Here is a 27,871-nt window from a genome sequence, read left to right as displayed (position 1 = left end):
AAATTTTACACAGTGGCGTAGCGTGGGGGGGCTGGGGGGGCATTGCACCGGGCGCAAGATCTGGATGGGCGCGCTCGCACTCGCAGCTCTCTGCCCCTGCCTGGCTCACTCACTCTAACTATAGCTGCCAAGTCTGCCAAGAAATTTGCCGGTGCTTGCCACTTCCCCCCCCCCTCCCCAACTCTTCTTCCTCCGCCTCCTTTTTCCCTCCCAAGAATACCCTGTGTGTTATTAGTCTCTCGCGCGCAGCGTCACACCACTGGAAAAGGTGGCTGGCTGGGGCGGAGTTGGCGCGAAATAGGAAAGTGCCTTTTGGAGTCCACTTTTTTCCCCTCTCTCCCCACCTCTTAGCAGCAGCAGCCTGGCTTGCGCGCGCTATTCAGAGGGGTCCTTTGCATCCATCCCCCCACCCCCCTCCAAGTTCTGGTAGCCTTTTCTGTTCTTTTTGGAAGTTCATTTTATTATTATTTTGGCCATCACATGATTTGAATGCAGAGGGGGAAAGGCAGGATGTCTCTTGCAGGGCTCGCTGGTGAGTTGCATTTGAGGGGGCGGGAAAAGAGAATGTTGCAGCTGGGTTTTTTTGGGGGGGGGAACGACCCTTTCAAGGATGTAACCAAGAGCCATACCCCCAAAAGGATATCTGGCGTAGCCACCCTAACTCTATAAAAAAGGCGAGGTTCTGCCAAACAAGAGAGGGCTGATCTGGGTGGACTCGGCTTTGCAAGCGTTAAAGGAAACCGAGCTGCCTTCCTAGAGAGGACAGGAAGCAAGAGGGGGCCAGGTCCTCCAGAGCCAAGGCCCCTCCCTCCCCAGTCCTTTCCTGCAAGGAAGAGGGGGTGTTGCTTTGGTGTCTCTCCTGCAAGGGCTACATCGCTGTCCCGTCCTGGGATCTGATGAGTCTCCTCTCTCTCCCCCCCAGCCCAGAGGGTGCAGTAGGGAGGTGGTGGGGTTTCCCAGGGCTGCAGCAGGGGAAGATGCCTGGGAGGCCTGATCTGCTCATGCAGGGGGGGGACCCCCAAGTCAGTGAGGAGAGGGTCCTGCCAGGGAGGGGCGAGGTCTGCAACACTCTCCTTCCTGGAGATCAGAGAGTCCCAAACTCATTTGGCCTTTCAGGGGGGGGGGAATGACTCCTGACTTTGTATGCAGGAGTTTTCAAGTTCAATCCTTGGAATCTCCAGCTATCTAGTTGGCAGCTAGACAGCTCTGTTGGTCAGAGTATGGTGTTGGTTATGCCAAGGTTGCAGGCATGATCCCCATAAGGGAAAGCTGCATATTCCTGCATTGCAGGGGGTTGGACTAGAGCAGGGGTCGGCAACCTGAGGCTCCGGAGCCGCATGCGGCTCTTTTGCACCTTTGCCACGGCTCCGGGGCGAGCGCTTTGGCTTTTCTCGAGCGCGAGGCTAACTGCCGCGGCCGCTTTAAGCATGCGGAAGCAAGGCATGGAAAGGGAGACCACGCGCTTCCCCTTTAAGAACAGAACCTCCATTCTCACTCCTCACCTGGCAAAAGGTATCAAATATGGTGTGCGGGGACGGGCTGGCGCAGCACGGACCAATAGGAGCGCGTGGTTTTCCGCAGCGGGAAAGCTTGGCGCTTTAAAAAAAAGAGAGTAGGAACGGAAAGAGAAAGGGCTGGGCAGCCATCGGGTGCGCTCTAGCCCCAATCCAGATCTGTCCTTGCCCCTGGCGGCCCTGGCAGGTCCTCCACTCCCCCCCCCCCATCCTGAGGGCGGCTGCCCACTTGCTGCTCCTGGACTGCTCAGGTAAGGACTGCGCTCTGGGGCGGGGGAGGGATAATTTGCATTAAGCCCTTTTTTTGAGGGGGACGGGACACGCACAGCTCTTTATGTATTGCATTTCAGGGGCATTCAAAGGGGCAATAAGGGAGTTTCTTGTCTGAAGTGGAGCCGGATCCCTTTCCAAACATCTGTTTCCCAGACTTGTTGCTTATTTTGTATGCCGTCCGTGGCAGGGGCCGCTTCACTCCTTGGCTCATAGCTCAAGCAAAAAAACGAAACAAAGCTTGAAGGTGTTGGCAGGATTAATGGTGGGGAAAGTGACTCTGATGTCCCGTTCCCCTGCAGCTTCGTGTTGACTGGTTTGTGTTTTGTGTGTGAGAGACAGACAAATAGATACAGTAGCCTACAGTTTCTCAGCCGAGGAGGCAGCTTGTTGCTATTTTAACTTCTTTTTGCTTGCATTTAGAGGTTTGGGGTGGGAGGGTGTTTTGATAAAGTAGGATACGCGGGGCAAACATAGCCAACTAAAAAACCTCCAAAGCAAACAAAAAACAACCCATGCTTTTAGCCTGACTCTCCTCCGACCTTCCTGAATTGTTTGCATTTAAATTTTATTATTATTATTTCGCTCTGGGCTGGATTGTGTCGTTGGCTGGCCGTGTGAGCAGTTCAGGGCCAGGAGGAAACGGCAGCAAAAAAAAAAAAAAACCTGCTCCTCCTGCATTCCTTATTGTTGCAGACTTGAAAGGAGAGGGAGGGGGGAGGGAGAGAGAGAGAGAGCACACGCTTTAAATACCTTTAATTCATCTAGCTGAGCTCAGCGTTACCTATTTCTATTCTAACTGGCAGCAGCTCTCCACCTTTTCAGAAAGAAGTCTTTCTTCCAAGTTCATTTTTTCTTTCTTCCCAGTCTTTCTTCCCAGTTCAGTTTTTCTCCGCAAGACCAATTGCAGCCATTAACAGTCGTTAACAGTCATCAACAGGTTTACCACTCCTATCAGCCCATCACCCATTCCCATCACCCCACCCCCACCCTGCTTTGCTTTCCTGTTCAGCTGCTGATGTGAGCCTTGTAAAAGCTCATTGAATTGGAGGTTCTTCCAACTTCCATCTTCAATTTGAGCACAGCAACCATCATCCAATCTACTGTTCTGGGGTGTTGTTGATTTCTAATTGACCATCATTACTGAGATAAGTGAGGGGGAGGCTGGGAGAGGCGAGGGCCTGTGTTATAAGTGCCGTTTCCTGTGAAATTATGGTTTTTTTCCTCGAAGTGACACACCACCCGAGTTATGCTCGGGTTTTTTGGCGAATTTTGACACACCAAGCTCAAAAGGTTGCCCATCACTGAGGTAGAGTGTGTGTTCAGGGGAGGTGCAGGTAATTACGACTGCAGTGTGTACAGTACTGTGTGTCACGTGAATGTTCCCCCACTTCACTCTGCACCAACTGCACTCCTGGAAATCTGTTTCTGAGGGTTGGTGGACCTTGGAAATGATATGAGTTATAGTGCAGATGGAGGGATTAGTTGGCAAAAATTGTTATTACCCCCCTCCCAATCCTTGCATAAACAGAATAGTAGCTTAGGATTCAAATCATTGCATGGAAGTAAGTGTCACTCAATTACAGTACAAGTTGGTGGCTCACTGGCCTGAAATTACTCTTAACAAAGAAATAGAGCAGTGTCTGTTTTATTGCCACGTCAGACCTATACATGACTCACTCTGAGACATGTATAATTGATCAGTGTTATCAGTGCCAAGGTATGCTTCAAATTTGCTAAGGAAATATGTGGCTAAATGGCAAAGTTGCTTTTTCTCACCAAATGAGTACCATAAAAAAAAAATCTGGACGGGATTTAGGCTACAATCCTAAACACACAGGGAATAAGCTCTGCTGATCACAGTGAGACTTCCAAATGCATAGGATTGCACTATTAATTTCAATTGAAAGCAGGCACCATACTTATTTTTAAACCATTAAGGTGAGAAACAATATATGCAGTGTTATATTTGTTTTAAATGTCACAATGGTTTTGCGGCTCCCAGTTTTGTTTTTTTTATTCGGAAACGGGTCCAAGTGGCTCTTTTTGTCTTAAAGGTTGCAGACCCCTGGACTAGAGGATCCTAAGGGCCCCTTCCAACTTATACAATTCTATGATTCTGGGAATCCTTCTCTTCTAGAAATCTGGAGAGCTACAGTCAGTGTAGACAATACTGAGCTAAACGAAGCAGAGGTCTGACTTGGTATCAGGCAACTTCCTGTGTCTTAAAGAAAAAGCAAATGAGAATACAGTCTACTCTGCAACAAAGTTTAAGCAGCACTATTTGGCTGCAATACCTCCCCAGAAATGTGTATATGTGTTTGTATGCCACACAGAAGGGTTATTTCCCACCACTTACAATCCTTTCCATGTCATAGTTTTCCTCAGCAAAAGATATAGTACCGTTAGGGGCCTTATATGCAGGACTTGTGTGTAAGAGTGGTTCTTATGGTGCTATAATGCTATAATAACAGCTCCATAGAACTGGTTACAGGTAGGTAGCCGTGTTGGTCTGGATCGAAGTAAAATAAAAAAAGGTGCTACTGAAGGAATTTTTTTATTTTAGCTCCATAGAAGTTGTTGGGGTTTTTTGAGTGTTTCTTGCAACCAGTTTACCTTATACAGGCTCTTTAAGATGGCTCAGATAGCAACTGAGACACTAATGTTGAAATAGTACCTAGAAAAAGGGCTTGCATAGTTTGTCAAGTTCTTCAATTGCCTCTTTTTTTAAGCCCTGCATTTCCTGAAAGTTGTGTCCCTCTTCCACTACCCACCCACCCACCCTACTCCAATGCAGCACTCAAAGCCAGTGCAATCCTCTTTGCTGTAAAACCCGAAGGCATTAAAATTTATTAAATGATGCAATAACAGAATTCTTTATTTACAATAGCATTATTTACCATCAAATAAGCAAATAGCATCAGCAAAGCAATATTAACTTACATAAATGTATTTAAAATTTCTCTGAATATATCTACCTTTGCATAAACTGCTCACACTAGAACTACAAACATCAATGCAGGTGAACAAAGTGATGTTCAGAGTCAACTCGGTCTTTGGCAGAAGATTTTGTCGAGATTTGTCTGGCAGGGGAAAAAGCCCAGAATAAAACATAAAATTTTGGTAGATAGAAAAGAAAGAGGCGGATTCTCCCTACCAGACCTAAGACTTTATTATGAAGCGTCTTGTATGTGTTGGATAAAAGAGTGGATAACTCTAAAGAACACGGATCTGCTAGACCTGGAAGGGTTTAATAATAGATTTGGATGGCATGCATATTTATGGTATGATAAAAAAAAAGTCTCATACAGGGTTTACAAACCATGTGATAAGAAGATCTCTGTACGAGGTATGGGAAAGAAATAAGATGCTGTTAGAGACCCAAACACCATGGTGGGTTTCACCAGTTGAGGTATTAACAGTTAAGAAAGTAAATATGGAGGGGAGGCGGGCCACGTACGAGGAAATTTTGACAAAAACTGAAAAAGGCTGGAGTCTGAAACCCTATGAAGAAATTAAAGGAATGTTAACAGGATGGATACAATATCATCAAATAAACGATGTTCTTAGAGATGATAGGAAAATAGGATTTGAGGACAAAAGGTCCAAATTCCAGATAGAAGTGCTAGAAGGCAAAACAAAGCTTCTATCAAAAATGTATGACTTGTTGTTAGAGTGGTACACAAAAGATGAGTTGACAAAAGAGGTGATGATTAAATGGGCAAAGGATTTGGGGCATAATATTGAATACGACGCGTGGTTGAAATTATGGAATCAAACTTTAAAATTTACAGCATGTACTGCCCTGAAAGAAAATATATATAAGATGATTTATAGATGGTATTTAACACCAGTTAAATTACCCAAAATGTATAGAATGAGTGATAGAGCGTGCTGGAAATGTAAAGAGAGTGATGGTGAATTTTATCATATGTGGTGGACATGCGATAAGGTAAAAAGATTTTGGGAGATGTTTTATAATGAATTGAAAAAGATGTTTAAATATACTTTTCAAAAAAAACCAGAAGCATTTTTGTTAGGAATAATAGGAGGAGAGATAAGAAAGGAGGATCAAGTATTGTTTATGTATGCGACAACCGCGGCTAGGACATTGTTAGCCCAAAAATGGAAATTACAGGAGCTACCAACAATTGAGGAGTGGCAGATAAAAATGATGGATTATGCTGAACTTGCTAGACTGACTTGCAAGATCTGCGACCAAGGGGAGACAAGGTTTCAAAAGGATTGGAGTAAATATGTGGACTATATGGAGAAAAACTGTAGATCTTTAAAAACACTTGCAGGATTGAAATAAATCCTACGAATTGACTAAAAAGTTAAAAAGGAACTGCAAAAATGGAGTTAATAAGAAACCCGCATGAAGGGAGGGGGGGAAGTCATAGCTCGGCAGAGCAAGATGTAAGATGGAAATATAAGAGGTTTTGTATAAAAGATTGTTTTTTTTATTTTAATTTGTTAAATTTGGAAAATGGAATAAAATTTATTTTTTTAAAAAAAAACAGAGTCAACTCGGTCTTGAAAATAAATCGCAACCTGAAAACAGCTGCCATTGCCCTGCTGAAGCGCTAGTACCGAGTGGCCGAGAACTTAGACTAGGCCGCCTGCACCAGCCACCTGCAGAACCTCTTGTGCCAGGTGAGCCTGGTGGGGCCATGGCCCGCCCCTTGCCTCCCACCCGCACCCCCAAATTCTAGTGAGAGGGGCCAGGGTGGTGTTAGAGTGTGGGACCAGTGAGACCAGGGTTCAAATCCCCACTTGTATTTAGATGCATTTTACTTTAATTACATCAGTATTTTCATAACAAACAATACATGTGCTTAGGGGGTAAGGGTTTCTTTAACTAATCTAGTGGAAGAGACTCGAGTGCTAAAATCCATGGGTTAGGGGGCGCAAATTACTTGCCTTGCCCCGGGTGCTGACAACCCACGCTACGCCACTGATTTTACAGGTGCCGTTTTCTACAATGAACATTCCCCCTCCAAAGAGGGTATGCAAGGAGACTCAAATATAACGTCTGTCTTTCATAGCACATGGGATCATCTGCCCAAGATGCACAGTTGTGGATGCGACACAGAAATGCCGTCCTGTAAAAGGATTCTGTGAAGTTTTCCATGGGGGCTGCATGACAGAGAAACGATATATAAGTAAGGAGCCCTTGCTGGATATTTCTTTTCTTTTTGCACCCATCCTTTGCCTCCGTTCTGTGACTTTTTTGCTTGTGTAGAAGGTGGAGTTTGGGCAAATAGGTTTTGCCTACATCACAATATGTTAGTCAGTCACCCAAGGGCCCTGGTTTGAGTGCAAAAGGCAGCCACATTGAGGACTAATGCAGAAGAACTGATTTGGCTGAAAATTTCGAGGCTTTGTAGGAGTAGAGGGATAAAAGCATTGGTTTTATAATGATGCTACTCAGAAGTTTGATATTACAGTGGTACCTTGGTTCTCAAACTTAATCCTTTCTGGAAGTCCATTCCAAAACCAAACGTTCCAAAACCAAGGCGGGTTTTCCCATAGAATGTAATGCAAAATGGATTAATCTGTTCCAGACTTTTAAAAACAACCCCTAAAAACAACAGCAATTTAACATGAATTTTACTTGGCCCCCTTGCCCAAGCCTCCATTGTTGAATGTTCTGCAGAGGGGGCTGCAGCGACATGTGACTGGCTGATTAGATTATCTGTCTGGAAACTAGAAATGCCTCCCTTTCCTTTCCCTAAAGAAAATACAGAACTGTGAGTTGAACCCCATAAAAACAGGATTTTTTCCCTTTGCAAGGTAAGCTCAGCAACTTTGAGCTGATCCTCAAAAATTGAGCTTTCCCCCTTTGCAAAACAGCTGCACAACTGAGCTGACCTACCCAAAAGCGGGGCTTTTCCCATTTGCAAAAGAAGCTGCACAACTTTGAGCTAATGCTAAAAAAAAAGGCGCTTTCCCCCTTTGCAAAAAAGCTGCACAACTGTGAGCTGATCCCCCCAAAACGGGGCTTTTCCCATTTGCAAAAGAAGCTGCAAGAAGCTGCACAACTTTGAGCTGATCCCCCCAAAAAAGCAGGGCTTTCCCCCTTTCCTCCTCTAAAAATTAGGTGCTTCTTTTGGTCAGGTACGTCTTATGGAGCGAAAAATACGGGGGGTGTATGGAAAAGAAAGAAATGGGCAAATTCCGAATGTGTTGTTGAAAACACTGATCTATTTATATTATGTTTTATTGGTTTTCCAAATTAATACAAATCAGTCCAAATTATTTAAATTTAATACTATTTCGTTAAAAAAATAGGTTCCCCGCTCCTTTTGCAAACATATGACCATTACAGCCTGATGTAGCCACTTCATTCTTCTTTAATCTCCTCTTCGTCCTACTCTTGATGTTAGCCCATTCTCACAACTGACCTTTCTAATTCCCTTACTCAGCACCTCTGTTACTTTTCAAAAATATAAAATCCATTTCACGTTTGTAGTCTTCATAAATGTTTTCCCAGACCTGGTGTGTTGAGATAGATAATTGCCACCCTCCTTTGAAATATTGAGATAGATAATTGCCACCCTCTGCAATGTTTACAATGTCACATTCAATTCCTTTGAGATCATGTTCACCAGCTTGTGTGAAGGCTGCAGCTACGGTATAAATAACTCCACAACGAGGTGACCACTCTCCGTCATTAAATTCCACTCTGGGGTTCTTTCTCAGCGCTGCAGTTTAAAAAAGCAGACACTTTTCACAAATGCAAGCTTTTGCCAAATTTAATTAGCAGCTGTTCAACTTCTTACTCTTAATTGCACTTTCACACTCCTGGCCCAGTCCAAAGATAATTTAAATAAAGTCCATTTAACCTCAGTCAAGGGGGGAGAGCGTAATAAAAACATAGTTAAATCCTTTGTTGATCATAAATCAAATGCCCCCCCTTCTCTTTCCCTTGGTGTCAGACAGAAGAGCATAGCTACAATTACACATGGCTCACTCATTTTGCAGGGGAGGTCAAGAAAGAAAGAAGCCATTTGGAAACCTTATGAAAGCAGACAGTGTCTTGCCCTCCCTTTATTAATTTGAAGAACAGCTGGTTCTACTGAATGGTCAACATGTTTAGTCAGTGCCCTGCCCTGCCCTCCTGAGAATGACATCACCTTCCCTTATCAGGATGGTGCAAGGGTGATGGTGAGGTTGGAACATACTGTGATTGGTTCTGCTCGTGCATCCTTGCTCCTGCCTCTTGCACATCCTAGCATCATCTCAACAAGCAGCATTGAAGCTGCTCTCAGGAAGGTGGCAGTTGTAGGACCACCGTACTGTGCCAGTTTCTCTTGCTGGTACTGGCATGAAGGTAAAGACTAGAAACAGTGGCTGCTGTGCAGCTCTCTGTGGTGTTGTCAGGGGACCACCAGGGGTCAGCAGGGAGCCAAGCGAAGCGGAGCAGAGGCGACTGGGTCCTTTTGAAGTGCAGGAGCAAATCAACCCGGTGGCTTTCAGGCTTAAGCTACCAAACACCATGAGGGTGCACCCCGTTTTCCACAGGTCATGGCTTTCCCCATATCAGGAGTCCCATAGGTACCAAAGGGGGGGGGAGAGAATTTCCCCGTTGCACACCATGGAGGACGGAATTTCTCAATGAGGTGACGGAAATTCTGGACTCCAGGTGGCACGGAAATCAGATGCAGTATTTAGTGGCTTTGGGGGGGGGCTCCAGAGTCAGAGAATGTACGGATCCCAGCAGAATAGGTGCCAGCAGAACAGGTGACTGAGGAGTACCTCATTGAGGAGTTCCATGAGCTGTTTCCCCATAAGCCACAACCCCTACACTGGCAGCTCAGGGAGGTTTTTGCACCCACGGCAGAGGTTGAAATGGATTTTCTGGGGTTTCAGTCCTCCCCGAGTGGCAGAAGTTCCTGGAGGTCGCCTCTTGATTCCACGGACAGTGAGGAAGACGATTTCCAGGTTTTGTCACCCTCGCTGAGCAGGAGGAGCGAGGCCCTGGAGGAGGGGGTCTTAGAGGAGGGGGTGGATGTCAGGGGACCACCAGGGGTCAGCAGGGAGCCCAGCGAAGCGGTGCCGGGGCTCTTGGACAGGGAAGAGCCCAGCGTGGTGGTGCAGGAGGATAGGGATGCTGACAGCTCAGAACTCCCACGGGGGAGGTCAGGAGCGTCAGACTGCAGTGCTGCGGAAGGGGAGGTTTCTGGGAAGAAGCAACTGAGCAGCTCAGGAGGGGAGGGGGATGTTATTCCCCCACCCCCACCCCCAGTTACGCAGAAGGGAAAAGCACAGGGAGCAGAGGAGGAGATTTAGGGAGCCAAAGTTGCTATGCTGGAGGCGGTCATGTCCATCGCCACTTCCGGATTCTGACTCGGACTGAACGGTCATCGACATTTTTGCTCTACCTTGTACATATGTTACAAAACGCTGTAAAAAATAAACAACAGCTATGGAGTTTGGAGCCTTTTACTCATGTAAAGCCAACCCAGCCCCCTTACAGGTGTTAGCAGCTAGGGATGTAAGAAGGGCTCTGTTTTCCATCACACCCTGCAGGCATCACCTGCAGCTCTGTTTCTCTTCTGCTGCGGTTCGTCTTCTGCCAAAAACAATGTTATCCATTTTTCTGTCTGCCATGGCAAAATTTAAAAATTTGCCCAATTTGTGTAATTAATGAGGTTTTTTCTAAACATCATTTTCTTTCCCAGTTTCTGATCTCATTCAAGAAAGTGGCTGGATTTAAACATAAGGATCTGCAACAAGTCTTTACAAGCTTCCCAAGAAGGAAAAGAAAGAGAAATTTCCCAAGAAGGAAAAGAAAGAGAAGGAAAAGAAAGAGAAATTTAATGCTTTCAGGCAAAGTTCATTGGGAAACCTCGATCTCACCCCCACTCCCAATCTGAGCATGCTCACACACTTTCACAGAGCATGCTGCTGTTTCAGCTGAAAAGATCTAAGAATGCTGCATTTCCAGGGAACCCACACTTCTGATTTTGCCTGAGTTTTCTTTAAGCACTGTAGAGATCACCCATCCAGTGGTTGCACATTTCTCTCTTGCAGCAAACAATTTTTATACGAGTTCCTCTTTGGGCTTTCCTTCTATTTGTGCAGTCCTTGTGACTGTTGGTGCAGCCTTCCAACCGGTACCCCACTCTGTTACCTGCAAAAAGATTGGGAAAGTGAGTAAAAGGAGAGAAGCGAAAACAGATGGGATTTCAGCTCACCGGGTTCTCCTGAAGGCCGCAGATGTGAGCTTTGCGCCTCTCTCCCTAAGCCGATGCTGGAGCCCTGCTACCTCCTACCCAAAGCTGGGTGGGCTGTGGAAAAGTGCAGTCGTGGAGGAACCCTCTCCAGCACCCCGGGCGGGACACCGAGGGGCGGGACAAACCGCCCGGTGGCACGTGCGCAACGTCCATACCGACTGAGCACGCGCAGCAGCCCAGCCCATACAGTCGCCGTACGAGCGGCAGCCCATACGGATGCTGCACGAGTGGCAGCCCATATGGACTACCCACACGCAGCATAACGTATGGACTGCGCACGCAAGGCAGCCCACACAGTTGCTGTGTGAGTGGCAGCCCGTACAGATGCCCGTATGGCATAGCTGCCAAGTACCCCGTTTTCCCCGGGAAACCCCCGTTTTTACTTACCTTTTCTCGGTGGTCCCCCATATCACTTCATCTCCCGTTTTTCTCCGTTATTTTCTCCTGCCGGCGGCCATTTTTTTTCTTTCCGATTTGCCCTTCTATGGGCACCAAAAATGGCCACCGCCGGCTTCAAAAGTCACATCTACGCATGTCCGGAAGTGCATAGACGCAACTTCCGGTGTCACACGGCTGCCGGTCCCGGATTCTGCAGTCCAGAACTTGGAAGGTAAGCCGTATGGACACCGCACGTGCGGCACCCATACTGACTGCGCATGCACCCTCGGCTACTCTACAGCTGGGGGGAGGCAGCGGGCCATCTTGTCAAACCCCCCCCCCCAGGGTGGCAACTGGGGCTACCCGCCCCCTCCGCCCGCCCCCTCATACACCCCTGGGAAGGTGGCAGGAGGACTCTTGGACCCCATCTGGGCATCACACTGCCCCACACCACCACCTTAATCTGGGCAGAAGCTTCCCAGGCTTTGGAAAGGAGGCACCAGGTTTTCATACTTTAATATTCCAATTCACCAGGAACATTTAGGAAACTAGGGCTACTGCCCATAGTCCACTGTCTTGCACATCACTGCTTTAAATGAGGAGCAGACAAATTCATAGAGGAGAGGACTATCGGTGGCTCTTCTTCCACAGCTGGAGGCAGCAATGCCAGTTACTGGAAGCCACAGGAGTGGAGAGTGCTGTTGCGCTTAAGTCCCGCTTGCGTGCTTCCCACAGGTTGGCCCCTATGAGAACAGGATGCTGGGCTAGGTGGGCAATTGGACTGATCCAGCCTGCGTGCACGTCAAACATTTGAAACACATTATTTCCCCAAGGATTCCGAGGACCTGCAGTTTGTTGAGGATGCTGGGAACTGTGGCTCTGTGAGGAGCATACTAAATTTCCCAGGGTTGTTTGCGGGAAGAGATGTGCTTTCAATGCTGCCCAGGAGGGAATATGTGTGACCTATCCAGACAATGAGAGAGTTCTCTCTGTCCTTTTTCCCCCCTATCTACATATCTCTTTCTCCCTTCTTCTCCAGCCGTTCCGTTCTCCTTCCCACCTGCTTTTTCCGTTTTATTTTTCAAATAAAACATTCTGTGCCTGTTGAGTATGCCCTGTCCTCGTGGTGTTATTCCAACCTTCTTTTATTTTAACTTTATTTCTTTAATAATTATTTATTACATTTGTGGGTGGGGGAGAGATTCTCAAGGTTGTTTTTGCTGTTGTTGTTCTGCAAACCTGAGGACACGCCCTGCCCCGCCCCAGGTCTGCCAATGCTCCCCTCTTGTACACAGATACTATGTTTAGCTACAAAAGCATGGAAATCACCCTAACGGTTCAGAAAAAGCATATAACATTGCTCATGGCCACCCAACGTGAGTTCAACTTACCCACATAGAAAGTGATAGAAATACACTGTTCGTTACGTTTTGGGAAACATACGTTTACTTTTTGGTCACAGCCTGATTCGGGGGTATCCCTCATACAGTAGCGGCACATCAGGCTGTAGGCTGCAATGGCAAAATGTTGGAAATGGCATTCAAAACAGTATGACTCCCTACCCTCCAACATTTCTCCAATGAAAATAGGGATGTCCTATTTTGTTGCTGCTGCTGCTGCTGCTGTTGTATTTATACCCCACACATCTTACTGGGTTGCCCCAGCCACTGTGGGCAGCTTCCAACATATATAAAAACATAATAAAACAGTAAACATAAAAAACCCTCCCTATCCAGGGTTGCCTTTAGATGTCTTCTAGAGGCAGTATAGTTACTTATCTCTTTGGCTTGGGCCATACCCTCCAGCATTTCTCCAATGAAAATAGGGACGTCGTAAGGAAATGCAGGAAAACATTCTGGGATCAAATCAGAAAACGGGGTGGCTTCTGTAAATCCAGGGAAATAGGGACACTTGGAGGGTCTGTGATTTTCACTGAAGACAATTGTAGGGTTGTAGGCTTCTAGATGGGAGGCCTACCGCTAACGTTTTGATTATTTATTTGTATGGCTCAGTACACAGCATGATAAACTGGGAAACACTGGCCTGCAAGCGCTCCAGTTGGAGAACAGCCTTTACCAAGAACAGTCACCAAGATGGCCGTCGCCATGCGGCCACCACCAAGATGGCCACCGGGCATGCATAGAAGCAACTTCCGGTGCCGCTCTGCGCGATTTCCGGTGCCCACACATGGGAAGAGCGGCCCCGGAAGTTGCTTCTATGCAACTTCCAGTGCCGCGCCACTGCTGATCCCGCATTTTTCAGCGGGAGACTTGGCAGGTATGCCCAGTGTCTTTAGAAAGCATTCCAGACCCCCTCCTCCAGAACCTGGCGAGCCTTGAAAGTAAGTGAGCAAAGAGCTCAAAGGCAGAGGGCACTTGTCAGCACCTGTAGGGGTGACGAATGAGGAAGTGGGAGAGATGGGGAGAGGGTGGAGATTCACTAAGGCAATGGCATTATCCAAGAGGCTGGGTTCTATAGCCTCTCTCTGTAAATACTGAATAAAAAGCAGACGGTAAGAACATTCCTTGCCTTTGTACGTTCCGGGGCAACCAGCAGTGGGAGTTGCTGGCAACAGCCTGACAATAACACAGGGGGAACCAGGGCATTCACCTTACAACCCTACAAGCGGTAGGTGGCAGGCAATAGAGAAGGTGTCATGGAACCCATGGTTCAGAAGGCACCAAGACTAGTGGAATGGGACAGATAGTGTTGTGGGACCGGGCATAGGGGCAGGGTTGATCTGATTTCAGGTGTCCTTGGAAATCAGTTAAACCCTGCCCCAGTTTTGAGGGATGTGTTTTGTTTTATTTCGCAGCCTGTCTGATTCAACCCAGGAGGAAGTGGAGAGTTTGCCGATTGCGATTTGGGACATACCTGAGAGGGCATGGCAAAGCAGAACACAGACTGTGAAGGAGAAACCTCTCATCATGCTGGTCTTCCAGACTAGATCTCTGGCAGAGAAGATGCTGTGGTGAAGAAAAGGGAGGGTATAAAGGTAATAAAGGAAAAAAGAAATAATTAACGTGCGTTCCAGGTGCAGGAACACTAACTCCACCCTCGTACCTAGCCAAGGGGTGGAGGAGGGATTCATTACTGTGTCACTTTTCCTGATTGGCTTATCATGGCTGCTTCGACTTGGGATTCCATCTTCTCCTGGATACTGCGTGTGTATACCCACAGGAAGATGCCAAGCGCATTAAGACCAGTGGTGTAGCATGGGGGCCCCACTGGGAAGGTTGCCCCGGGTGCAAAATTGCTACAGTCACAAAATTTCAACACCTGGTGCTGCCTCAATACAGTTGCATGCTTCCACTGCTGGGCTCCGTTGAAAACTGCTTCTCCGTGCGAACCAGGAAGGGACCTCTCCAGACAACAGAACAACTCTTCTTTTCTGATCTCTGCGGCTGCTATCTCCTGAGTAACGCAGATGCCGTTAGGCAGCTGAATGCTCATGTGTGCTCTGTCTGTTTCCCTCCCTCCCACCCACTCATCCACACAGCCCCGGGGGCTGGCAACCCATGCTACGCCACTGGTTAAGACAAAGGAAGCTGCATCTTCAAAGTCTATGCTTATACCTACCCCTGCGGCTACCCCTGGTTTTCTCCTACTGCAAAATAAATTATGCCATGCTTCCTTTCCATCAAGCTGCAATGGTGGGCCCTACTTGGAGGCTGGTCCTTAGCCATGAGATACAGCCATCCCAGAAGCGGACAGGCAGCCATTATTTACCCTTTTATTTATTTCAGAATATTTGTAAGCTGCTGTCTACACTTTATGGTGGTGGGTCTCTGAGGTTTCAGGCAAGGAGCGTTTCCTGTCTGTAGATGCTGGAGGTTAAGATTGGGACCTTCTGCATGCAATGCAGATGTTTCACCACTGAGCTATGGCTCTTCCCTTAGAATCTTAGCAGTGTATTACAACGATAAAAATGCATCTATCATTATGGTTTTTTCAAGTCTGCTCAGACATATAGTTTAGATACCTACACTGGATTTCAAAATTTTGCTGAGGCTAGCATGTGTTTTAACGACACACACACACCCCGGCGCTTTTAATGACAGCCCTGTGGATTTGGGCTGTGTTTTCTCTACAGCAGTGATTCCCAAACTTGGGTCTCCAGCTGTTTTTGAACTGCAGTTCCCATCATCCCTGCTCACTGGTTCTGCTAGCTAGGGGTGGTGGGAGTTGTAGTCCAAAAAAAGCTAGAGACTCGAGTTTGGGAAACACTGATCTACAGTTTCATTATGTGCACCACTTAGAGAGCTCTTTCATTAAGTGGTTTATAAGATATTTCTCAATAAATAAACAGATAAGAACAGTGTGTCGAAGAGAATTTTTATTTACACATCACATGTGCTTAATGCTGCCTGTCAGCTAGAAATACACAAAGTTTTAACCAGTGCAATCCATAATCTTTTGTGTGACCTCAGTTTCATTTGAGGCACCTCGGAGAGGTTTGTTCTTGATGTAGGAGAGGAGCCTTGGAATGGCATGTAAGAAGCTGCACTTCTGAGCCGCCCCCAGATCTCTGCAGTTCAAGCATTTGGAAGCTGCATGTGTACCTTACATGCCCTGACTTTGAAATAAACCCAAATTGTTCTGGCCAGCTGAGCACCCTTCATATCGGAGCAACTGAGCGTTCTGTTCTAGTGGTGGGTGAGAATAACTGGCTTCTGGGAGATTTCAGTACAGTGGTACCTCGGGTTAAGAACTTAATTAATTCTGGAGGTCCGTTCTTAACCTGAAACCGTTCTTAACCATTTTAGCTAATTTCTGTTCTCATCCTGAAGCAAAGTTCTTAACCCGAGGTACTATTTCCAGGTTAGCGGAGTCTGTAACCGGAAGTGTCTGTAACCTGAAGCATCTGTAACCCGAGGTACCACTGTAGTTGTCTCAGGAGCATTTGATAAGCATTCCCACGGCCAACAGAATTGATGTGTGGGAGGAGAACAGATCAAAAGGTAGGGAAAGAACAGGAGAGAAGATCCACCAAACCACAAGGTGAGAACGCAACATGGGCAGAACTTGTGCTTGAATAACCAATACATTAATTAATTGGGACCTGAAATTTTCAGGAAAACAATGCTAATGCTGGCAAAATGCTTCTAGACTTCGCTTGGCATCAACCATTCCCCATGATGTCTACATCAGCTTGCCTCTCATCCTGATTTCACAGAGATGTACATTTCCCTGTCCCTGCTCTGGCCGAGGGGACACCATGAATGGCAATAATTCTGGGGCATGGGAGAAGAAAACCCATTGTGGAATTACCAGTCTTATAAGTCATGTAGACCCCATGGATCTAAGTGGATCCAGCATAATTAATCTGAGTCTTGAAAAGCACATAGAGATGAAAGAGGAAGTGAGAAAGAGTGTCATTCTTCCAACTTCCTCTTTCAGCTCCCTGTATGTTCTGCAGATACCCACAGATTCGAATACATTCTACCCAGATTATAGTGCTCATGCTATGCAAGGAGGGAGGGACAGCACCGGGTTGGAGTTAGCTTCCTTCCCTGATGTTACATAGTAACATAGTAACAATACGAAACTAATTATCCTTTAGCTCCAAGGCACAGCTCCTCAATATATGAGGCTTTGCAAAATTCAGGAAGTGAATTCAGGCTGCCAAATAACCTGCTGCTTGCAGAATAAAGCAAAAGTTATTGAAAAGAAGCCGCTATCATTCATAGCTGCTGGATAGGTCATCCCCCCCCCCTCATAATTAACATATGAATGTGGTGGAGGAAAATGGGACCACCATTCTAAAACGATGGTCCCAATGGCTTATCTTGTTCATTAAGTTCCATTTCTCATTCAGCATCATCTCACAATGTAAAGCAAACAATTATATTTGCAAATGGGCAGCAATCCTACAAAGTGAGTGTTTCTAGGCATGTCTTCCCCATCTCAGTTCCGTTCGCGCTTGATGTAAGCTATTTTTGCATTCTGCCTTTTTTTGCTAAATTCTGGTCTCGTTCTTCATATCTTTCTCCAAAATGGGTGCAGCAGAGTCTTCTTGGACTTTTTCTGCAAAAAAAAAAAAAAAAAGCAATTGGAAAAATAATGGTCCGCAGAGAGCCAAACAAGCCTTCATGCAAGAGACTGGATACAACTCAACTTGATTTTTAACTGAAATACATCCACAAAGGACAGCCAATCACTTTCAACCAAAAGTGGAGGGGGGGCTCATTCCTTTCCTTCTGTTGCTCCCTCCTTACCCAAGTTTTGAGAATTTTTAAAGGGGTATACCTAAGACAGAGGTTGCCAGCTTTTGGGGAACTGAGGGCACATTGGCAAACCCCAGAAAATTATATTGGACACGCCACAGCAATAAACCCCTCCCAAGCTGTAAAACCCACACTTCACATAGCCCCCCCAAAAAAAAAACTACACTAGGCTTTTTTAAAGCATTCTATTTGCTCAAAGTTTCTCTAAAGTCTAACTTCAGCAGGAGTGAAGTGGGAGGTGAGGTCCCTCAGGTGCCAAGGAAGGTTCCTGAGGGCACCCATGGGTGTCATGTTGGTGACTTGTGACCTAAAAGGTTCTCAGTTCACACGTAATTGTGAATAGTGTTTGCCAGGAGCTACTGGGATGGTTGCATCGCGGTGGGATAGAGCGAGAAGTCAGCAGGAAGGAGCCAGGGAGAAGCAGGAGGGAGTGGAGGAATAGATAGTGGGAGGTGGCGGTGAAAGGGAGTGCAAAGGGAAAGGAGCAGACATAAGCCAAGGTGACTAGGGAGAAGGGCTGCCATTGATACAAAATAAGCCAATAACGCTAGGGAAGAGAGAAACTAAGGAGGCCAAGCACTTCACTGGCAAGCACTTCACCAAAGGAGCCATAAAAAGAGAGCTAGATGAAAGGAAAGGCCGAAGGGTACCTGGGATAGATGAATACAGTGGTACCTCGACTTACGAACGACTCGACAATCAAATTTTTCGACTTACGAATGGGGGTAATGGCCGCACGCTTACGAATGTCTCGACATCCGGAAAAAAACCACGGCGATTTTAGATAGGGATTTTTCAACTTACGAATTTTTAGATAGGGTTGCTTCGACTTACGAATTTTTCCGTTTTCAATGCATTCCTATGGTAAATTGCATTTTCAATGGCGTTTTTTGACTTATGAATTTTTCGACTTACGAAAGTGCCTTCAGAACGGATTAAATTCGTAAGTCGAGGCACCACTGTATGTCAATTTCAGTTTCTCCTTTTTTCCAATTCTAAGTTCAGTTCTCCACATTCCCACACCAGTTTGCATCCCCCCACACACACACAATAAATCACCAACAACAAATTCCTCACGGGAATTCATCAATATTGTAATGCAGATTTCTCCTAATGTATGCAATTCTACAGTACAATTTGCCCCCAAAATAATGCAATTTTGTAAGTTATTTACACTAATAGATGCACACTTCCCACTAATGGGAACAGCTGGGTAACTGCATTACGAAATTCAAAGAAGTGCAAATTTTGAAGCGTTTTGGTTCTCACATTGTTTCAGAAAATGAGAATTAGGAAGGCTCACCCATTCAATGTGAATTTTCTCCCCCATCTCTAGAGGCGAGAGAAACACTACCTTAGCAGGGAACCCAATTCTGACATAGACAGGACGGGCAGAACTTGTGTGCCTTGTTGTCCACTGGAAATATTGCCCAAAAATGCTATAAAGAGGAACTGGCATAGGACCCCACTGCAACAACACTATAAATGCGACAAGACCTAAGTCAGTACTGACTGTTGCTGAACTGAGCCCAAACTTCTTCAGCCAAAGGACTTGGACTTACTTGGGAGTGTTGAGTTGAATATATGGGCTGCCAGGAAATCGCAGTGGTGGGCAGGAGACAGCTTCCTGATCTCGGATGGCCCTGCGCTGATGTGGAAGAAGTTCTCCTCTGTGGCATTGTAGAGCGGCCATTGCACCTCATTGGGCAAGGACCCAGTGGGATTCCTGTGGAGGAAACAAAAAAAAGACCATAGTCCAGATCCAAATCTTTTTAAGCCAAAGGCCATCAAACAAAGAGAGAAAATAACTCATATATATATATATATATATATATATATATATATATATATATATATATATATGAAGGGCATGTGGGTGTGTTTCCACTTTTCACCAAAACCGCTTGACCGATTGCATTGAAATTTTGACACATCACATGCGAATGTCCGAAGGATATAGGAAAGTTTGCTAAGACAGATGTCACACCTCCGCCAGGTAAACCCCCCCCAAAAAAAAAACTGTTCTAGAATGCACACTCTAGGTGCTACACTCAATATGCCAGCAAGTTTGGAAAACTCAGCAATGGCCAGAGGATTGGAGAAGATCAGTCTACATCCCAATCCCAAAGAAGGGCAGCGCCAAAGAATGCTCCAACTACCGCACAATTTCACATGCTAGCAAGGTTATGCTCAAAATTCTACAAGGCAGGCTTCAGCAGTATGCGGACCGAGAACTCCCAGAAGTGCAAGCTGGATTTCGAAGGGGCAGAGGAACCAGAGACCAAATAGAAAACATGCGCTGGATTATGGAGAAAGCTAGAGAAAAAGCCTTTGACTGTGTCGACCACAGCAAACTATGGCAAGTTCTTAAAGAAATGGGAGTGCCTGATCACCTCATCTGTCTCCTGAGAAATCTCTATGTGGGACAAGAAGCTACAGTTAGAACTGGATATGGAACAACTGACTGGTTCAAAATTGGGAAAGGAGTACGACAAGGTTGCATATTGTCTCCCTGCTTATTTAACTTATATGCAGAATTCATCATGCGAAAGGCTGGACTAGATGAATCCCAAGCCGGAATTAAGATTGCCGGAAGAAATATCAACAACCTCAGATATGCAGATGACACAACCTTGATGGCAGAAAGTGAGGAGGAATTAAAGAACCTTTTAATGAGGGTGAAAAAGGAGAGCGCAAAATATGGTCTGAAGCTCAACATCAGAAAAACCAAGATCATGGCCACTGGTCCCATCACCTCCTGGCAAATAGAAGGGGAAGAAATGGAGGCAGTGAGAGATTTTACTTTCTTGGGCTCCTTGATCACTGCAGATGGTGACAGCAGTCACAAAATTAAAAGACGCCTGCTTCTTGGGAGAAAAGCAATGACAAACCTAGACAGCATCTTAAAAAGCAGAGACATCACCTTGCCGACAAAGGTCCGTATAGTTAAAGCTATGGTTTTCCCAGTAGTGATGTATGGAAGTGAGAGCTGGACCATAAAGAAGGCTGATCGCCGAAGAATTTATGCTTTTGAATTTTGGTGCTGGAGGAGACTGCAAGAAGATCAAACCTATCTATTCTGAAGGAAATCAGCCCTGAGTGCTCACTGAAAGGACAGATCGTGAAGCTGAGGCTCCAATACTTTGGCCACCTCATGAGAAGAGAAGACTCCCTGGGAAAGACCTTGATGTTGGGAAAGATTGAGAGCACTAGGAGAAGGGGACGACAGAGGACGAGATGGTTGGACAGTGTTCTCGAAGCTACCAACATGAGTTTGACCAAACTGTGGGAGGCAGTGGAAGACAGGTGCGCTCTGGTCCATGGGGTCATGAAGAGTCAGACACGACTAAACGACTAAACAACAACAATGCCCTGTGCTGCCCTGATGGACACCCTCCCCACCTGGATCTGTCTCTCCAGCAGCTCAGGGGCAGATCTAAGGGTTTCTGGTGGTTTTCTAAAACCCTATTTAAGCATGCAGTTAAATATAGGGTTTAAAAATACATTTTGAAGTGAGTGCACCAGATATGTGCAACATCTTCCCGTTCACCAGCTTGCAAGATGCAAAGTGGCTTCCGATGCCTGGTTCTCTGGATTCCAAGGCCTGTGAAAGGCCTGATTTTGTCAGGATTTGGGCCTCCTTTGAATCTCCTTTGGATCTGGTGCACAGCTCTGGCCTTTGCTACTATACTTCAACATGAATTAAGAGTATTTGGATGACCATGTCATCAACTCTAGTAGGCAACAAAGAGGACCAACTGTAATGCACAGCTTGACATCTCAGAATGATCTTCACTCACCTCCCTAAAAGTTATATGTAATTCATTTCCAATCCCAGGAGACACTGGGGATTTGTAGCTGGTGTGTCTGTATGAAAGATTTCTGTGTCTGTAAATTTTATCCACTTTCAGTCAGACTGAGCAGAAAAAATCCCTGTCTATTATTATTATTTTAATAGCATTTGCTTCTTCAGAAGGTCTCAAGACCCTGAGAGGGTGAAAGAGATGGTTGGAGAAGCTCCTTATACATAACTGGAACACTTTGTCCCTGGAATTGTGCTAGGAGCTTTTTCCCATTAACAGGCAGCTTGCCAGTGAGAAGGGGGGAAAACACCAAAGAAAGATACCTGCCTTTTGTTTAAGACAGGGATTAGAAACTGTCTAGCTGTCCAGCTATTCGTTGATGAGAACTCTAGCTCCCATCAGCCCCAGCCAGCATAGCCAATGGTCAAGGATGATAAGAGTTGTAGTCTAGGAACCTCTGGAGAGCCACACATTCTCCATCCCTGAATTAGGCATTTGAGCTTTTCTCTGAATCCTGCCCCTCTGTACTGAAACTTGATGCGCCGGGTCCTTGTCAAAGATACCTAGGAAACAAATGAAAGACCTTGGGAGGTTCAGGCAGAACCTTGGGATGTAGAGTGCCCAGAGCAAGGACTATTAAACCATGTCTAGCACAGACATGGCGCTGGAGGAGACTCTTGAGAGTCCCATGGACTGCAAGAAGATCAAACCTATCCATTCTGAAGGAAATCAGCCCTGAGTGCTCACTGGAAGGACAGATCGTGAAGCTGAGGCTCCAATACTTTGGCCACCTCATGAGAAGAGAAGAATCCTTGGAAAAGACCCTGGTGTTGGGAAAGATTGAGGGCACTAGGAGAAGGGGACGACAGAGGACGAGATGGTTGGACAGTGTTCTCGAAGCTATGAACATGAGTTTGACCAAACTGCGGGAGGCAGTGCAAGACAGGAGTGCCTGGCGTGCTATGGTCCATGGGGTCACGAAGAGTCGGACACGACTAAACAACAACAACAAGAAGAAGCACATCCAAGGTCAAGTTGATGGAATGAGTTGTGTTTGGGGCTCTAGAACAAGAACTGTGAATAGCTTACCCGCTTCTAGCAAACTCCGCCCAATAGCGCATCATCTTGAGGCTCAAAGGGGCGTCAGCTTCCGTGTTGGTTTGGTTTGCCCTCTGTAGCGACGGCAGAGTTCCGAACAGGTAAGGCACCTCAACTCCATGGGCAGCTCCCATCCACTCCTGCCAAATGGAGCCAGAGATGTGATGGTTGAAGGAGTAGGTGTAGACAGGACTCCCACCTGCTGCCATCTTTGCAGCAGCTTCAGCCAATGGGCACAAAAAATAATAATCTCTGCACAGTTGGACCATGGCCCAGCGATACTTTTCTGGCCCATGGCCATCTTCCGCATACTTCAGTGCTATAGTCTTGGCAACATCTCCTTCAAAAGGCCTTTCCACCAATGTCATTGTTCCCTCCAAGAGCTGCTCCCAAGTTGGCATTCCGTCATCTTCTATGCGAGCGGAAAGACCGCTTAGTGCAAAGACAGACCCATCCTCACCGGTGATGCCTATGAGCAGTGGTTTTGCCTGAAGGAGCCCACTCTGCAGAAGTTTCTTTGGCTCATCTGGAAGGAAGTCCCCGTCTGTGGTGGGGTAGAAGCGATGCATCAAAAGTTGGAACATTCCCCTATCCACTTCCTTCTCCTGTAGGCAGCTCACCGCCACACTGTGATTCCGATTGCCACAGTCCAGCAGCTGACTCGCTTTCAAGGAGCGCAACTTGCAATGCTCAGGATCCTTCCAAGCCCAGGGTGCATTCGGAGCTCCGCTCTGCACCACAGCTCGGGCAAAAAGGGGTTGGCTTGCGGGTGAGAGGAGATGAAACCCCACAGAGGCTGCTCCCGCACTGTGGCCAAAGAGGGTCAGCTGAGCAGGGTCCCCACCAAAGACAGCTGCATTCTCCTTCACCCACTTCAGAGCTAGCTGTTGGTCCCACAGTCCCATGTTTCCTGGGACTTCAGGCGGGAGGAACAGAAAGCCGAAGAACCCCAACCGATAATTCATGGAAACCACAATGATGTTCTCAGTAGCAGCTAAAAATGCTCCGTTGTACAAGTCCAAGGAACCGGCACCAACCAGAAATCCCCCGCCGTGGATCCAGACAAGGACAGGAACTGCTGCAGAGGGCTGTGGATGAGGTACCCAGACATTGAGAAAGAGACAGTCCTCTGAATGTGGCGTGTTGGCAACCCACATTTTGTTGAAAGGCCAGTCAAAATCGGTCCTCTGGAAGCAAGCGTTTCCAAAGTTGGTGACCTCCAAGACATGGCTCCATGGCTGGTGGGGAAGGGGCTTTTGGAAGCGCAGCTTCCCTAGGGGGGGTTCAGCATAAGGGATACCAAGGTAGGAAGTGACGGAGGCAGAGCCAACCGGGACTCGCTTGCCTCTGATAGGGCCGCTGCTGGTCACCAGCACGGTGTCATCTTCAGAGGCAGAGCTGGAACTCAGGAGGGAGAGGAAGAGGAAGAGGCCCAAGGATGCCTGGAGGAGAGTAGGCATTGCAGAAGCTGAAAGAAATGTGACCCAGGCACAGTTACACCTTGGCTCTGATCCAAAGCAACATACACAAGCCCCGCCCCCTTTAAATAAAAAGCATAGACTCCAGCATATCGACTGTATTGTGCAGAAGAAGACATGGGAGAAGACAGGCGAAAACCCTTCTCTCCACCCAATCCCCTTCTGAATATCAGTGGATTATAGATGTGTGTTGAAAAACTTGGCATCAAAGGGGCAGCTTCCATGTGAGGACTGGGAATTGCAGGTGGACTGTTGTGCTCTGGTTCTACCTGTGAGCTTCCCAAAGACCTCTGGTTGCTCACTGTGAGAACAGGATGCTGGTCTAGATGGGCCTTTGGCTTGATCCAACAGTATTTTTATTTGATGGGGAGGGAGGGAGGAAAGGAGCCATGACAGTGGGGTCAATGCTACCTGGAGCCCACAAAAACTAGCACTGATCCTGAAAGCATAGGAACATTTTAAATGTACAGTTGTACCTTGGAAATCAAACGGAATTTGTTCCGGAAGCCCATTCGACTTCCAAAACGTTTGAAAACCAAATTGCTTCTTCTGATTGGCTGCAGAAAGCTCCTGCAGCCAATTAAAAGCCACAGAAGCCCTGTCAGACGTTCCGCTTCAAAAAAAATAGTTTGCAAACCGGAACAGTCACTTTGCGATGTTTGGGAGCCAAAATGTTCGGGAACCAAAATGTTCGGGAACTAAGCTGTTCGAAAACCAAGGTATGACTCTATCAGCAAGCAAACATACACAGAAGTCCAATAAGAGAGGTCATATGTCTATATTTTGGGAGGGATGTTGGGGGGTTGCTGCTATTGTTTCTGTTGCTGGTGGTGGTTTTTTGGGTCATTATTTTAGATCTTGTGATTTATGTGAAAATTGTTCCGTTTGGATGTGTATTTTTGACATTTTTATTTATTGTTTATGATTACTTTTGTTCTGCATTTTTCTCATGTTTCAAGCCACATGGAGCATGGTTTAAATTGTGGAAAGGTGGCATACAAATAAAATGATTTATGCATGGATGTGCACCAAATTCATTTTTGCATGTCGACAACAGTGTTCACGAAATACAGAACGTACCGTATATGCGTCTTTGTGACAATGTTTTGGATGGTGCCAATTCTCACCTACCAATCTTCATATACAGAAGGAATATTATTCCAGTAAAGATTAGCAGGTCTAGGGGAATGGCAAGGCCAATTGTGTAATTCCTTGAGCTGGAATCTTCCATCTAACTTTCCACTAAAGCTGAAAGTGGGAAACTCAGTGTACTGACCTTGAACTTCTTAACAAAAACATTGCAGTCACCTCATACATTGACTTTGTTCACCTCTTTCTCTTTTTCTCTTTTGAGGGAGCAAGTCCTGACCTGGAGAGACTCACACGCATATGTCCAAGACTTACACCATGAGCTGGATACAGAGTTAACTTCCCAAATGTCCAACAACTGAAGCAAAACTAAGCAAGAAGCTATTGTACTAGAATGCAGGATTCCTGACTTCCTTTCTTGTGCCACGTTTACTGTCATTTCCCACCCCCACCCCCCTGGTTTGTTCCCCACTTCTCATCCCATCCTTGGAGGCACCTAAACCTTCTGCGTCCTGAAGACTCACCTCCTTTATCTCCGGAAGGGTTTTGCTGCTCCTTGGTATCCTCTGCAGCTCAATCCAAAGGGGAAAGATGGCTACTGAGGCTTATAGGACACTTCCAGCTCTCGCAAATAGCACCCAGTGAGAAGGCAGCTGCCAATATGTGTGTATGCAAAGGGCAGTGACCGCCGGGCTCTGCCTTCTCCAGGGGAGGAGGAGGCATCTTAGGTAAGAGTCCACATCAGAGGGCACAGAGTGAGAGCTGTGGCATGCAAAAAAAAAAAATGGGTTTCATGGTTACGCAAAGTCTCTGGCCTTTTGGACATAAGGAAATGCAAGTATATGTGAACATTGGCAACCGTGGACTGGCAGTGAAGAACATCAAAAGTCAGGTTGAGTTTGATTAGTGAGGGCAGCTGGATCTTTATTTGTTGAGCATGCGATGTCAACCCCCAATGAGATGTCCTGGAGCAGGGCCATAGCAAGGGGTCTTGCTGCCTGAGGTAAAGGACAAGATGGCTGAAGTGCTGGGGGTGTTTCCTGTGTCCCCCAAAACTGGTCAATTGCAATCCTCCTTTTTTTTAATGTCTTTATTGATTAAAAAGAATTACAAAGAATAAACAAACATAAAACACACAAATACAAACACAAAACACACAAATACACACACTGATACAAATACAGATACACATTGTTTGTTTCAGTTTCTATTCTTTACACTATTTCTACTTTCCGTTGACCTCCAATTATGCTTGCTGTATCTTTTCTGTTAAGTAAGTAATGTCGCACAATATTTTTTCCCATATTACCTTTTTCTCTTTTCTATTCATATTCTCTGTCACCTTTGTAATATCGATTGATGGTCTAACAGGCTCAGTCTAGTTTTGCCAGTGGAGTTCTTTTTATATTATTATTATTATTTAAATATTCTTCAAATACTCCCCATTCTTTTTAGACATTTTGTTTCATCTGCCCTCTCATTTTGGCTGTCATTTTTGCAATCCTCCTTAACGCAAGTAAAATCATCAACGATACAATGGGCAATAGCTATTGGTCATAATATAGACATGGAAGCATGGGAACGATTGTGGAATATAGATGTAAAATTTACAGCATGTTATGGCCCAAGAGAAAATTATATGAAAATGATATATTGATGGTAATTTGGCAAAAAAATGTATAAATCCAAATCAAATAAGTGTTGGGAATGTAAATAATAATAATAATAATACTCTGGGGACACTCTGGGCGGCTTCCAACAAAATATTAAAATACAGAAATCCCTCAAACATTAAAAGCTTCCCTAAACAGGGCTGCCTTGAGATGCCTTCTAAAGGTCTGGTAATTGTTGTTCTCTTTGACCTCTGGTGGGAGGGCATTCCACAGGGTGGGTGCCACTACCGAGAAGGCCCTCTGCCTGGTTCCCTGTAACTTGGCTTCTCGTAGCGAGGGAACCGCCAGAAGGCCCTCGGCGCTGGACCTCAGTGTCCGGGCAGAATGATGGGGGTGGAGACGCTCCTTCAGGTATACTGGACTGAGGCCATTTAGGGCTTTAAAGGTCAGCACCAACACTTTGAATTGTGCTCGGAAACGTACTGGGAGCCAATGTAGGTCTTTCAGGACCGGTGTTATGTGGTCTCAGCGAGAAAGAAAGAGAAAGAAGGTTATTTTATCATATGTGGTAGTCTTGTAGTGAGATTAGCATGTGGGGGGATTTCAAAAAATTGGCAAAATGTCCTCCCTCCCTCCCCCCTCCCCCCCTCTCTCTTTGCAATTACCGCTCACACATCAAGCAGTGGGAGGGGTTTGCTACCTGGCGTGGGCTTCCCGTGCCAGGATGGCACCCCCCTGCCTACTGGCCATTGCTTCATCTCCTCCCCGGCTAGCAATGGTCACAAATTTGGCAGTTTTAGCCTTTGGATGGTATCCTATAGTCTATCTTCGGAATGGGGGATAGCGTTATTATGCTTCCCCATGTGGCGGCGTCTGCAGGGCCAGTTAAAGGGTTGTTTGCGGGCGTCACTGGCAACATAAGGTCAAACTACCAACATCAGGTAAAATGGGGGGGTACGTTGTATAAATTCTCGTTTTACAGCCCCCTTCACAATACCTGTCTGCCCTGCACATCCTCATACCCAACTGGGGCTGAGGGGGTTGCTGTCTAGTGCCTAAGCCAAGGTTTCCTACAACTGAACTCGATATAGTTGTGGCCTAATTTTATCCCATACGTCGTTGTCGTGTTTCCTTATTTAGGGCTGGCTCCCGGGCCGGG

General features: G+C 46.2%; 1 protein-coding gene and 1 long non-coding RNA gene across 5 annotated transcripts; one reads left to right on the top strand and one right to left on the bottom strand.

Annotated features, from left to right (window-relative positions):
• The first annotated feature begins 651 nt into the window (after positions 1–651).
• On the top strand, positions 652–25,888 carry LOC118081100 (uncharacterized). 2 transcript variants are annotated; one of them, XR_009557081.1, is made up of 4 exons: positions 652–1,765; positions 10,472–11,636; positions 14,220–14,399; positions 25,365–25,888. It is a non-coding gene; the product is annotated as an uncharacterized LOC118081100 (long non-coding RNA). The 2 variants fall into 2 exon arrangements; XR_009557080.1 differs by having other exon boundaries at positions 10,472–14,399.
• Positions 12,875–25,743, bottom strand: LOC118081099 (cholinesterase-like). Of its 3 annotated transcripts, none has more exons than XR_004692040.2 (5): positions 25,624–25,743; positions 22,524–24,000; positions 19,194–19,357; positions 14,279–14,370; positions 12,875–12,915 (listed from the first exon to the last, which is right to left on the bottom strand). XR_004692040.2 is itself a non-coding variant. In XM_035107269.2 (4 exons), exons 2-4 carry the CDS (start codon positions 23,990–23,992, stop codon positions 17,364–17,366), a joined length of 1,701 nt encoding a protein of 566 aa, XP_034963160.1. In that variant the 5' UTR covers positions 23,993–24,000; positions 25,624–25,743; the 3' UTR covers positions 15,175–17,363. The 3 variants fall into 3 exon arrangements, 1 of the variants encoding a protein (XP_034963160.1); XR_009557079.1 differs by lacking the exon at positions 12,875–12,915 and adding an exon at positions 17,279–17,431 and having other exon boundaries at positions 13,730–14,370; XM_035107269.2 differs by lacking the exons at positions 12,875–12,915; positions 14,279–14,370 and adding an exon at positions 15,175–17,431.
• Positions 25,889–27,871: the final 1,983 nt, after the last annotated feature.

This window comes from Zootoca vivipara, chromosome 2 (assembly GCF_963506605.1).
Source record: "Zootoca vivipara chromosome 2, rZooViv1.1, whole genome shotgun sequence".
Taxonomy (NCBI): Eukaryota; Metazoa; Chordata; class Lepidosauria; order Squamata; family Lacertidae; genus Zootoca; species Zootoca vivipara.
The sequence above is the reverse complement of the archived record's forward strand: the minus strand, read 5'-3'. Positions and strand labels throughout refer to the sequence as shown.